We start from the raw sequence: 14,686 nt of genomic DNA on the forward strand, positions 1-14,686 counted from the left end.
CTTATTCATGCAATCATCCAATCAAATAGCAGCAGTGCAGTGTATGAAACCAAGCACAAGCAGGTCAGGAGATTCAGTTAATGTTCAAAAAACATCAGAATGTGATCTCAGTGACTTTGACTGTGGCACCAGTTGTTGGTGTCAGACGTTCTCCTGGATTTTCACACACAATAGACTCTTAAGAGTTTACTCAGAATGATGGGAAACACAACACATCCATCAGCCTGAGTGACCATCCAGCTCTCGGTCACCTCTCTTACTAAGGCTCTTCTCTCCTGATTGCTCAGTTTTACCTGGGGCCAGATACATAAATGATGCATACACACAGAAACCATGCATGCACCATTTCCCGCACATAAGCCTGTCTTTATAAACACAGACTGTGTCATCTCACACATTCCTATGACCATGTTAACACACAGTTCTCCAAAGTGATCCAGGTCACAGTGAAAATACAAAATAAGACAAGAAACGTGATTTAACATAAAATAAATAACTGCACGGAGCTTCGTTCATTATCATCATTATAAGTTTACACAGCAAGAACAATTTTACATTTCACAAACAGAAATTGTGTTTGAGCGTCAATGTTTCCTTCAGCATCGTTTAATATCCTGATTATTTATTGTGAGTCATTCTGTAACTGTTTCACACTATTTGAATATTGACTAATCACAGTGTTTGAGCCTGTGGAGCCTCATTAAGACTCTAGTCCCAATACATGAAGTCCACAGTGAAACAGGACTTTACATTAGAGTGACTGTACCACAGTAAACTCATGCTGAAACTTCTTCCATATTATTAGTGAAGGAGACCACTGTTCTTGGGAACCTTCAATGCAGCAGAAATGTTTCTATTTGTAAACTTCTGTTTTCACGTCATCTTTGGGCATTGAGTGTAGATTGATGAGGGAAAAATGAATTTGAAAGATTTTAGCATAAAACTGTAACATAACGAAATGTGAAAAAAGTGAAGGGAGTCTGAAGACTTTCTGAATGCGCTGTAGGTGCTCGTCATGCCCATGTGGAGCTCTGGGCTCACCAAGAAGGAGTTCTGCTTGTTCTGCTGTCAGTGGGTCACTCCCTGAGAAAGAGCGGCACCAGAAACTGCTCTTCTGGTATTTTTCTTCTTNTAGCATAAAACTGTAACATAACGAAATGTGAAAAAAGTGACGGGAGTCTGAAGACTTTCTGAATGCGTAAACCCCTGTCTTTTCTTCCTCCCCTCTGTCCAACAAGTCTTTTCCCTCTCTGTCCGCCTCTCTCTGAGGGGGAAAAAGCTGCTTCCTGTCCCCTTTTGTCCAGCTGGCAGATTGAATAGAAACTCCTGGAAAGATTAGCCAGATCCAGCGCCAGTGCAGAGGCCTGAACAGAGCTGAGAGTCAGATCAGAGCTGAAGAGCTGGGAGGAGAGGGGAAGCAACGCCTGCTTCACGCTGCTTCTGATGTGTTACAAGGCCAATACTTGACAAGCTTGCTGTCTCTGCTTTCCTAAAGCAAGTCAGGAGAAGAGCACATCAGAAGCTTTTAATGAGTCTGAGCAGAGCAGAGCTGTGAGTTGTATGTGGGACACTGCATTACAACTCATCTGATACAAGGTCTTTCAAAGTTTCACTGCTGATTCATTCACCAATCAGAGTTTCTCAGGCTGGCTTAACAAAGACTACGACTACAATTGTTGTCTGGTCACCGTCAAGTGTTGAAATGTCAGTGACCCAAAACTGGCACTGAATGTCAGGTCAGATTCATAATTCACTGGCTGCATGGCATGTGCGACGCGGAGGTGGAACATCTTGGTTTTCATTTCGGCGCCCCCGGGTTGGAGCAGACTTGCGGCTGCGTCATATGATCTAGAGATTCGGACTCTTGCCTATTTTTCAGGCTTGATGCGTCTCTCAGCAGAAAAAGCCAGAGAGAAGACCTGTTGATGTCATAGTGACATCATACCAGCAACATCACATAAAACCGATCCCTTCCACTATAGCTTCAATGTCTAGGCTCAATCTGAAAGTAATAGGAAAAAAATCCAATTTATTTTTTAATCATTTAAGCATCTGCATGTGGAGACAGTGACATTTCACTGGTGTTTTCTTTCAAAAATAAATCAGAAATTAATTAATAATGAAGAGAAATCCAACATTCCAGTAATCTGTAATAGTAGGGCAGATAGGCAAACCAATTGTGCTTTTTATGACTAAAGCACGAAAGTTTCAGCACATGATATATATACATAACCCAAGGTTTTAATTCAGACACGGACGCAATTTATATCCGACCTCTGGTGACCTTGAAAAGTCATTGACTTCAGCATTGCATTTTTCAAGTCTGTCATATTTGGGTATGACAAGACAGGAGCTCAGAGAATTCATCAATAAAAGCATTTGGCTTAAGACATCTGTATAAAAGTGCACAGGGCCGAGGGGGTGGGCCAGTCATTAAACAACTTGCAACCAAAAGACATTATGTGGCAAGCTAGCACATTAGCGAACATTCTACTCAGAAGCTAGCGTGCTAGTTTGCTCTGGACTATACTCATTACTCCAGGTGGTTCTCAGTACACGATCCTGACATGACGGTCCTCTCTGATAAACACCCAGCAGTCCTGAAAGAATAAAAAAGAGTCTGTTGAGCATAAAACAAGCAGCAAGTTCTCAGCCATGGCAACCGACCACAACCACCCTCAGCTGCCATGCCCTTCTGATCGGGGCTGAGTGATGGAAGCAACGAGATGGCAGCCACTGTGAACCACCTTTCTGAGCGGCTCCGTGCAATCTGTGTGTAATGAGACCATAAGGACAAAGCATGATTGATGTATACCATTTTATGCCTGTGAAAAGTGGCAAAAAAAAATTGAAATTTGGTTACCACAGGTCAAATCTGAAATGCTTCCACATCTGAAAATAAACTTCATGCATTATAGAAACACTGGAGAAGGTTTCATGCTTTAGTCATAAAATGCACCTTTCATATACAAGCTCATCTGCTGCACTATAAACTCTATGTAAACAGATGAGCTGCAGCAGCAGCAGCAGCAGCAGCAGCAGCGACGCAGCAGAGGCGCAGTCGACGTGAACACACACACGTTCTTCTCTGCAGCAGCTGAGCGATAGCAGCCGTTACGCACACAGAAAAACATTTTGTAACTTTGTTTAATGGACAATTCAATTGTATGTTTATAATAAAACACTGGTTTTTAAGTATTAAATAACTAGGCGAAGGTCTCTCTCTCTCTCTCTCTCTCTTTCTCTCTCTCTCTCTCTCTCTCTCTCTCTCTCTCTCTCTCTATCTATCTCTGACCGAGGCTAAACAAAAATCATGTGACTGCTTTCTCGTGACGAGTTGTAAAACTCTCAACAAACTGTGTGTGTGTGTGTGTGTGTGTGTGTGTGTGTGTGTGTGTGTGTGTGTGTGTGTGTGTGTGTGTGTGTGTGTGTGTGTGTGTGCGCGCCGCAGCGGCAGCAGCCGTCACACACAGGTGAGGTCAGCGGTGTGGCTCTAGTTTAAGCCACTTTGCCTTTACTAGCTTCTTGAAATTGGGCGGGTTCAGTGGCTCACTTTGGCCTGACAGGTGTCACAAACGACGAGCTTTGTGTCTTCTTCACTCACAGTGAAGAACTTCCACGCCAACAGCGGCACGTTGTGTTTGTGTGGCTGTGCGTGCGCCGCTGTGTGCACGACATGAGCCCGTCGTACATGTCAGCGGTGTTTCGCAACACACTATCAAGCACAAAACACATGCTTTGACATCAGTGATTTGTTGTGTCACTGTCGATGTAACATGCTTATAAAGTTAAACTATTCAGAGCAGTGTGATTTTATGCAAACATGTCTGTTTCCTGATGTGTGTTCATTTTTTCTGTCATTAAATCTAATCTAGTTGGCATTTAAGGGGCCAATAAGCACAACAGGGCCTCCATTCACCCATTCACTAGTGAAGACCTGTGAGTGAAGCAGCCAGTAATGTGCTGGATGAGCTTGACTCTCTTTTACACTCCAGTAGTAGTCTGCCTACTAAGTCAGTATCTGTTTATCTGCCAAACTGATCTGTGTGTGATTGTAGGACTGTCCTGCTGTCTATCCTGTTGTTGTTGCACTCCTCTAAGCTTCTGAGCTGTGTGTTTGTGTGTGTGTGTGTGTGTGTGTGTGTGTGTGTCCAGATAAGATGGTCTGACAGGCTTAGGACTGACCGCCTTGCCTACTGACCTTGCAGAAGGGATTGAGTGAAGGAAGGCTTTGGTGTAGTTAATCCGCTGGCTTAACCAGATGCGTTAATACACACCGAGCACACATTCACTGCTTCAGTATGTTGACCTGTGTGTGTGAAAACTATCTCACTCCTTTCTTCCTTCTACTGAGTCACTCTTACAATATCACACTCTTGTCACAAATGCAGAATTTCGACTTCACCCAGCTACTGTCACTGTTTCTCCACTCAGAGTGATCTGTTACAAAGAAAAGAACAAACTGCGTTTGCTAACACGACAAAGAAGTTGGTGAAGCTCTCAAACACACCAGCCGCAGTCAGTTACTGGCATGTGGTAATTTGGTGGTTGACTATAATTCCTCATTTAGAATTTCACTTCTCAAACTAGATACACCCATTTCTAGCTCTCCTTATATTGCTGATCAGAGCCGTACTTGACACTTGCCATCTGATGGTTAAAGGTCACTGTGGTTTGCAAGTGCATGCAGAAATATGTCATTTTGGGAAAGAGAGTTTTGTTTTCTTCAATACCAGCTGGAGTAAAGTCTTTAAAATGATACGGCACATCATATAAAGTGTCTTTTTATCTCAGGAATCAGTTGCAATACGCAATATCTTGAAATGGTGCAGTCAATAGCTTTAAGAGATGATTAGCTATCCTCACATATGTCTCATTGACTTTTCCCAATCACTCATGGTCAGAGTTCAGAGTTTTTATCTCAAAGGACTCGCAGCACTGTCATCTGCCACATTAAATAATATATTTCTTTATTATATTTGTACAAGGACAACATTTCAAGACCCTATAGACTTGCTGTCAGGTAACGAGGAGTACTGACGTGTCATTGCAGGAAAGACACAGGTGCAATTAATAAGATTAACACTGGCTGCATACCATCCAAGCGTGTCATCTCCAGGGCCTGGTATCACACATGCTGGCTCCCTGGCGTGGTTTACTGGGAGACCTCAATGGGACAGAGCAATTGTTAATGTTTATTACTAACACCTGTGCTTTTCCTGCTGCACAGGAACTTTCTGACCGCCTGAAATCTGATCAAGTATCTTAACTTAACTAAAAACTGTGGAGTTCAAGCGCAACAAGCAACGCCCCTATCAAGTCGTTTGGCCACAGTTACAATCCAAATGTGGTATCTGCTGATACTGAGTCTGAGCAGATGCAACAAATCAACTAACCAATCAGAGTACAGATACAAATCAACCTTCCGCTCAGAATAGAGCTACAAATCAACCAATTAAGAATACGGCTAGTTAGATAGTTGGGACTGGGTTGTAACACACCAGCACTGTCTGATGGGGAGTTACTCATCAGGATCCAAGTTTTGTCGCTCACTAACTCCTCAGCATTAGAGCAGGCTGAGGATGGCAGCCATCCCAAAGGAGCTCAGAGCAGAACCACTGCTCCTTCGCTTCAAGAGAGCCGCTCACGGTGTTTCATGTCTACCTCCTGAGGTATTCTGGGAAGTCCAAAGTGGAGGTGAACTGAGGACAAATGGACATATGGGCTAACTGCCCTGCAAAGTGGATGGATGGATGGATGGATGAGCTATTATACTATGTTACATTGCACAGGTGTTGCATTTATTGTGTCCGCACCCTGTATAATGGATAGTGGGCCACACACAGCTGTGCTTCAAGGCCATAAAAACTTCATTGGCTGGTTATTCCTACAGGCTGCACGCAGTTTTCTCAGCTGTCACATCCAACAATGACGAGTTGGTACTTGCGTGCTTTTTTGCAGGACGATGTTCCCAGGTCACCATGAAGACAACCAAAATTCACATTCATTCATTACATAATTTCAGATTCAGAGCCGCTTAACTCCCCAAGTGATACAATCAGCAGCGTTCTGTGGATTCCTCTCGTATTTCGTATTTCGATAGTCATCATAGAGAACACCAAAACATGTCCTGAGAAAAGTCATGTGGCTCCAGAAACACAACCTGCTACTCAGAAGCCCCACTTCCTGGTCTCTGAGCAGGCCATCTAGAAATTTACAGAATGATGTCACAGATTCGAGTTCAGTATTTTCCAGTCTGATAACCATCCTAGATCTGTAGTGAGTTGAGTACGCATGAAGCCGTCCTGGTTACCTTTGGACACCTTTTGTCATTATTACAAAGACGTCTCATCACCTCTGGGCACAACAGGCTACTCTGTCAGAGTGTATGTGCGTGCTCGGATGGGCTCGTGCACATGTGCATGTTCGTGCGTGCTCGGCCAAGCCACTGCAGGGAAGTCTCTCGCTCTCCTTTCTCAGCCCCTCTCTGTGCTCTGCTCCCGTTCTCTGCGTCTCTATTTTGAGACACACATGTGTGCTGTGACCCAGCACGTGCCGATTCTGTCAGATTTAGTCTCAGGCGCGCTGGATTGCAGCAGAACACTCACTCTCTAATTTAGAAAACCCGAGGAAAGTGGGTTGTATCCCTCCAAGGCTCCTGTCGCCGGCCCATGTGGACCACCCTGGTCAGACTGGGTGCTGACACAGTTTGGTTTGGATTCCAACTCTCCCATAGACTCTGCTGGACTTGCAGATCCTTATCTTTCCCCAAACACTGACCTTTGCCCCCTGTTTAAGCCAGTTCCATTTAGCCTCAACAATGGAGAATTATCTTTTCCAGCAGTCTGGTGTTCAGTAAACACAACTTCCCTCACATCACCATGTGTGTGTGTGTGAGTCTCTGCTGTTCTCTCGTTTATGCCTGTATGTTCCCCAGATGTCTCATTTCACACTTTCTGGTTCAGGCCTCACACGTCTGTTAGCCGTGTGTGTGTGTGTGTTTGTATTGGGTGCTAGTAAGCAGGCCTGTCAGGATGTGAAGAGGCCAGCTGCTGCCTCAGGCTGAGAGAGAAGGGGACAGAATGAGAGAGAGAGGGAGGAATGTGAGGAATCCTATGGGAAACCCACTTTGAACATTTTCATGTTTGCTTTCTGTCTGTCACAGTCCAGCTTCCTGTAACTCTTTCAACATAATCATATTTAATATGCATGGCTTTCCATATGTACATTAATCATTAATATCATATGCTACTGCACTGTAAGCATCAATAAGCCGATCAGTATAGCAGTTGTACATAGGGCTGCTCGATAATCATGATCATTTTGATCAATATTTAGATCACTATTATTTAACATGATTACTCATTGACTTTGGAAACACCACGCATTTATTGTACTAAAACAAAATAGGTCTTTTTAACAGTGGACTTTCTTGAACTTTAAACACATTTCAACAAATAAAAAACAAATAAAAACAATAAGATAAATAAATTAAATAATAAATAATACCTAAATATATACAATTAATAATATAATAATTAATAAAAATACATTAGACCAAAAATCAGATCAACTATGTAGTAACATCAGTTTACTTCCACAACCTACCGAAACGTACTAAACATATATTCAGTGTATAATAATAACCAAAATAAATGAGAGCAGATATGTTGTAGTGCACAAACATACTGAAAACTGCTCATCATATATTCAACATTTTGGTCAACTATATTCAACATATTCCGCTCAGTAACTCAGTCCGAGGATAAAACTAAAGGCTGGCCCAACTCAAGATGACGCACTGCAATTTAAGTTGCTAAAAAAAAAGCCAAGATGTAACCAGGAAGTGGATTATCTTGTTTTCGTAATTGTTTGAAGACAAAACCGTGATTGAAAATGAACTGAGACTAATCGCCCAGCCCTAGTCCATCCCAAGAGCGTAATAACCCGTACAGAGCTGAAACAGTAGATTTTACACTATTTTTATTGTAATGATATTTTTCAGGTGGGGCCGTCCCCAAGTCAGGATTGTCAAAGTCGCCTCAAAGCTGCCACACACCATACACCTGTACATGTCTCATTATTAGCTAAAAGTGTACCATTGAATTTCTTTATTCATAATCTGTCTTCAAAACTGCAGGCCACACACAGCTGTATCTACGCACCTCCCCCTGCTTGTTTTGTGTGTGTGCTGTAACATAGCCATAAAGTGTATTTCTCATCCTACTGTGCCTGTATTCACTCTTAGTTTCAGGTGATCATACACTGATGAGAACATAATTGTGAACATTATATTCCATTTCTGCCAGTAGATCCCTGTAACTCCTACACGCTGGTCCTTTAAACAATGAATAAGTTGAACTGCAAAACTGAAAGCAGGAAGAGAGAAGAGAAATAGGACAACATGGAGTGTGGTTGGAGTCTGACTGACACAGAGACGGGGCTACAGAGAGATGGAGCGATGGCTCACCGAGCGAGAGAGGAAGAAGAACAGTGGGGGATGAGCTGGAAGGGTCGGCCATCCATCACTGAAGTTGAGGTCATTAGTCTATTTACAGAGAGCTGGCACTGCGCTTCCACTTGTCATGTGGAACCAATATTTAATTAAAGCTGAACAGGGGAGGCTAATTGGGACGGACCTGCCCTCAGGGGGGGTTTAGAAACATCTGTCACACTGTGGGCGTCTATCTCACAAACTAACCTGTCACTTTTATCTTAAAGTCCCTCACCTCAGCTGCACAACAACTAATGATGAATGATAAATTGTCATATTTCGGATTGGAGACTGGTGTGACATTTACTCCGTACAAATTTAAGTACCATTGGTATCAGCTATTGGCAAGTGTGATGGAAACATATTGGCATTAGCCTTAAAAGCCAATACCATTAGAACCCTGTATAGGTCACATGGGGGGTAGAATGATACACAGAGATCAGCTTACAGCTCCTCACTGCTGTGTTTGTGCCAAAGATTACTGTGTTTGTTAAACCTGTTTAGTTTAGTAAGAAACGGCAGCGTGCTGTTTGCTGAGGGTCCACTGAGATGTTTGGTCGGCGGGACGTTTAAGTGAGCTCGGTCCTGTGTTTGATCAGTACCAAGGACCTGGTGGCTGTGGGTGTTTAGGTTGTTTCAGACCTCAGTCTGGACTTTTTTTTTTTTTTTTTTTGGGGGGGGGGGGGGGGTGGGGGGGGAGGGGGGGGGGGGGGCAAGTGCCTCAGTATCACAAGCCTGGGCGTGCCTGGTTCAGCAGCAGGACCACAGGAACAGAAAGTGAAAAATCTTTGAGCTGTGACTTTCTGTCCTGAACTTTCACACAGGTTGACTCACCTGATGAGGTTCCCACAGAACACTCATAGGAATGTCAGGATATAAGGCAACACTTCCTAGCTGCCCTCTTCTCTAAAACATGTTGCTATGAATGCAGTGTATTAAGTGATGTCAACGAATATTGTAATATGTAATGGAATTGTAAAAAAAAACAAAAATGGAGGAATTTGATCGTGGAAATGAATATTGGTTTGAGCGAAGGTGGAAGATAAAGGTAAACGTGTGAGCGGGCTCGTTGTTGGGTTAGCCTCACTTCATTTCCTGCTGTTTGTTTTGTCAAGTTAGCATCACTAGTAACACTTACCTGCTAACAGAGCAAAGCTAACAGAAGGAGATGACATAGTTCAGCAGAGATACACATACCGCAACACACATGCACACACACACACACACACGTGCGTGTGTGCGTGGGTGTGTGTGTGTGCAAACTCTAAACAGTCCATCCATCGGGGGAGCTGGCCGTTTTCTCTGGGCTGTAGGAGACACAGAGGCAAAGTGTTGCTCATAAATCACACAGGGACAGAGTATCATCCATAACATGTGCAAACACACACTGGGGTCAGACTGAGGGGTTAAGAGGGAGTGAAGACTGGAATCCACCGGGCTGTCTCACCACGTCAACACGAAACTGATGGAATACATAGTCCATATGTCCTGTGTTTAAGGAATGAATGAAACCTTTCATCCTGCAGATGTTCTCCCCCCCCTGCAGGTGGCTGAGCTGAAGGGGATAGAGAGCGAATCGATATCTCTATCCATACAACAGTGAATGCAACAGCTTAAAGGGAAAGCATATTACTGCAAAACTGACTCACCCTTTGTTTAAGTATTTTTACTCTTTTTTTTTTTTTTTGTACTTCTGACATCTGCTGAATTATTCTGTAGGCTTTTAAAGCGGAGGGAACATCTGATGATCATTTCAAACGGAAAACCTCCAGCTTTAAGCTTCCAGGCTGCGAGCACATGCTGTATGGCAACAGAGCTTGGCAACTTTGTACATATTTTTATAGTTGTCCAGAGAAGCTTGATTTATTCGAACGCACATCTCTGTCTGTTTGCAACACAGATATTCAGTCAAGAAATATACTTGATATTCTTTCACATACTTACTGTCACTTCAAGGTCAAGTTAGTTTTCTGTTATTGCTACATAAAAGACATATATCATAGCAACCACCAGTAATAAAAAGCTTGACTGTAAGAAAGAGAAAACAGAGTCAACAACTCACTAACAAAGTTCTTCATGGGATCGTGGGAGTTGTTGTCTCCAACACCATTACTATAAGCTCCTCCCAGTTTGGATTCCTTCAGTGTCAGTGGTTCAGGAAATCAAACAGACCTGGTGATTCTAACCATTAAAACATTGACATTTAAAGTCAGAGTTAGAGCGACGCTGTACGGAGGACAGAGACTCAGGGAAGAGCTGGAGCTGAGATTGATGCTAACCTTTGTTCTGATTGTTTCTCTGATAACTTATGAAGCAGACGTTCAGCAGGTTTTTACCAGCAGCTGAATGATCCACAGAGGTGTCCTCCTCTCTTCAGTGACACAGGACAGGACGTCTCCAGCAGCTGGGAGCTGAGCTGTCTAACATTTCCTCAGCTTGTTTCTCTGATAACTTCAGATCCAGACGTCCGACGACTAAAATCCTTCATCTGCTTCAAATATAGAGCTGAAAACCACCAAGGTGGAAAAAGTGTATGTGGTTTACAACTAGATAAAAGTCAGTGTTGAGCTTCTGTCAGACAAACACACTGACACATAATCATAGAGGATATGATGTCATTGACAGGCGATCCAATGAAACGGAGCGTTACCATGATTAAAATCACAGATTTCTCTGGTTTGAGAATTGATGGAAACATTTGTGTTAATGTAAGAACACAACTCAACAACATATAGAACACAGGTCTAGTTGTTTTAGACATTTGAATGTGGAAAAGTTACGAATCATTACTTTAAGTGGGAGTTCATGAGCTCATAGTTCTAGTTCAAATGAAGCCACTGAAACATTGACACGTATATGATGATGTGAACTCATCAGTTTCTGATAAACTGAATCAGTCATGAATCATCTGTTTCCAGGTTTTACACAGTTACACAGCTTTCTGTAGCCCTGCAGGTCTATCCACCGGTTCTTACAGAGACTGCCGGGGCAGTGGATAATTCCTGGAACATTTCCACTCGTTGTCTCCTGTGTCAGTGTAACTGTAACTCAGAAGTAGAGTTCAGTATAACATGAGAGGCACCTTCAGCTCTGATTTCCTCTTCTGTGATTGATCTGAAAGTGATTTCCACTTTAATTAATATTAAAATGTTTGGTAACTTAAAAAATACACTGCCACCCCCCCCCCCTCAGGCTACTGTGTATCCACCCCGGCTTGGTGTTTTGTCACAGATTGTTAGGGTAGCGGCTCAGAGTGGTGTAGAGGTCTTGCTAGGACAAGCAGGCTCCCTTCCCTCCAACCAAACACTCCTCCAACGCCGCTTCATGAGACACGAGCCAGATGCTCAGCCATTAATCACAGCATTGTGTGTGTGTGAGAGAGCGTAGGCAATGTGTATGTTTGGAGTCGCTGTGTTCTTTGTGGAGTAAATGTTAACTGTGTGTTTGTGTGGCTGATGTGCCCTTAACATCAGCATAGGACGCACAGAATGGAAAGTTGGCACGGTAAAGAGAGAAAAGGGATGGGATGTTTATATGTAAGGGAAGCGTTTAGCGAGAGGGACGGAGGAGGAGTGGATGAATGAGGCTGGTGAGGGAGAGAGTGAGCAGGAGGTGCAGAGGAAATGTTTTATTCCCTCTATCTGAAAGCTTTCCTCGCTGGCAGACGAGCTCCTGACCTTTTCCCTCACAGACAATGAATCTACTTTATTTTCTCTGCTTCAGCCCCGTCCCTCCAGGCCCTGTATGTGTGTGTGTGTGTGTGCGTGCGTGCGTGCTTTTGTGTATGGTTTTAATGCTTCTATGTGCTTGTCACTGAAAGCATGGATGCGTAACATGTGGCCAGCAGGCCGCCGTTCTGCTTGCTGTTCTTATGTCAAAATAAAGACTCAACACTGAACTTAAATTGCTTCTTTTTTTTATAAATATGAAATACACCACACTGTACATACACACATTTAATACTGTTGAACTTGTGTCTGTGTCCTCAGGTGAATCTGGTCTTGGGAAATCGACACTCATCAACTCTCTGTTCCTGACTGACCTGTACTCTAAGGACTACCCTGGGCCGTCCCAGCGCATCAAGAAGACTGTGCAGGTGACTGCTTCTTCAGTCTTTAGCTGAATTATACCTCTCCCGCAAAAATGATCAGGTATAAGCAAGTTTTTTAAACAGGGGTCAATCCTGCTAATAAAAGCTGATTGATGCCTTTTCCACTTCTGGAGTTTGTCTTTCTGTTTCGGACTGAGGACACACACGACTGCGAGGAGTGATGTCATCACATGCACTTACAGAGCACAGACACAGTGGAGAGAGAGTGAGCCTCTAGCCGCCGTGCTCACTGGTAAAACTGATGTGTCATGAGGGAGGTGTAACCACAGTGTTTCTGGTTTAACAGCGCCGTGCTGAACAGGTGACAGGTGCGTTCACAGTGTCTGTGCGTCTGTAAGACGTTACAGCAAGAAAAGTGGGGGAAAATTGGCAAGTTCACCTCGAGTGTTGTGTCTACATCACTGCTGATCGGAGCCGGAGCCGATAAATACCTGCGTCTAACTGCAGAGTCATGTGACCCGAGTGTGAATGCCAATGATTCCCTTTTCCATTGTCGACAAAGGCCTGATGTTGCCAAGTCATAGTGGGGTTTTTTGACAATAAAAAAAAGGGGGGCTTTATAGCTTCATAAGGCCCTGATCAGACAGGATGTGGTTTTTAGACGGTCAGAGCACCCCAACATCAAATCTAGCCAGAGTGGAGGCCTGGGAGACATTGGTTAGTGTTATTCTGTCCAGCGTTACGTCGCACAATCAGCAGGTCAGGGGCGTAATATTTAACCAGAGAGGTGCAGAGAGATGCTGTGATCTTTGTCGCTGCCAATGTTCGAGCTGTCCGATCTCAGGCTCCAACATGACTGTTTTGAGAAGTTACCATTCCCAATTATGTTTTAAAGAAAGTGGGCTTTTAAGGAGGCTTCTTAAGGAGGCCTGAGTTAATGTTGCCCGTTTCAGTCAGAGGCTCAACCGAGGGGCTGCATAACAGGCAGTGTGAGATAGGTACAGACTTTTATTTGTGACTTTGACTCATGCAAAGCAGATTGAATATATAGAGCTGGAAATTAACATGATAGTAGATAAAGTCCTGCACTTGCTAAATAAGTTAGGCATTATCATCCTTACTGGTTTTCATTGATAAGGTTGAGCTTATGATTGATGTTACAGTGTTTGCTTCTTGCTGTGTAGCATGGATTCTGATTCAACACACACTGATTTGCACATTTGAGCTGCTGAGTTATGCAGATGCTCATCAGTGCAACATTAGATTTAAATTGAGACGAGTTAAAAACAGTTGTGCACAAGAGAAAGGAAAACACTGCCTGAAATTTTCTCTACTTGTCAGTTGTTTGATTTTCTTGATGCAAGATAAAAGTTTTTTGTGTGTAATGAAATTTTCTGTGATGTTATTTCAGATCATTGAATTTCTGTTAATGTCTTGAACACAGAAACATGATACACCTTCAAAGCTTCGAGGTTGAACCAGCCCCAGTTGTCACACTGTCGCTGAGGGTCTGAGTGGAATAGACAGAGAAGACAGGAGAGAGGGTGTCAGGGAACAAGAGATGGAGCATTTGGGAGAGGAGGAAGAGAGAGGGATGGAGTGTCATGGAAAAGAAGAGAGAGGAAGAGGGATGTAGGAACAAAGAGGGAAACAGCAAGGCCACAGGGCCTGGTTTTGTCCTTTTATGGTCATGACAAACTGAGGAGGAGGAAAGATCGTCCAGATGCTTCTGGAGCAGCAGAGGACAGAGGGAGGGTGGAGAGCCACTCTGGGAAAAGGGTGAAGGAGAAGAAACAGCAGTGTAGGAGATGGAGGGTGTAACTATGATGAGGTGGGAGAAAAGGTAGCAGATGGGGGGGGGGGGCACAGAGCTGGGCAAAACTGAATATGAGTGAGAGATGGCGTCATGAGAGGTGACAGGGGACAGACAAAGAAAAACAGGGAATCGGGTGAGAGCCCCCGTAGTTCCCCCAGGGTCTGAGAGGGTCAGTATCAGGGCAAGAATGTTCCCATGAAATGTAACACCCACCAACCACCCCCACCCCCATATATATGCAGTATATATATATATGTATATATACACACACACACACACACACACACACACACACACAGTAATATATATATATATATATATATAT

The 14,686-nt window shown here is 43.6% G+C and overlaps 1 protein-coding gene across 4 annotated transcripts in view; it reads left to right on the plus strand.

Annotated features, from left to right (window-relative positions):
• Positions 1-14,686, plus strand: part of LOC111238825 (septin-7-like) — a 78,351-nt gene that overhangs the window by 15,547 nt on the left and 48,118 nt on the right. For all 4 annotated transcript variants that reach the window (XM_022768518.1, XM_022768520.1, XM_022768519.1 and 1 more), the window contains exon 3: positions 12,484-12,590. In XM_022768518.1, the coding sequence (XP_022624239.1) occupies positions 12,484-12,590 (107 nt within the window). The remainder of the gene's footprint in view (positions 1-12,483; positions 12,591-14,686) is intronic.

The sequence above is a fragment of the Seriola dumerili genome, unplaced genomic scaffold, assembly GCF_002260705.1.
Source record: "Seriola dumerili isolate Sdu_G_001 unplaced genomic scaffold, Sdu_1.0 BDQW01001690.1, whole genome shotgun sequence".
NCBI classification, from domain to species: Eukaryota; Metazoa; Chordata; class Actinopteri; order Carangiformes; family Carangidae; genus Seriola; species Seriola dumerili.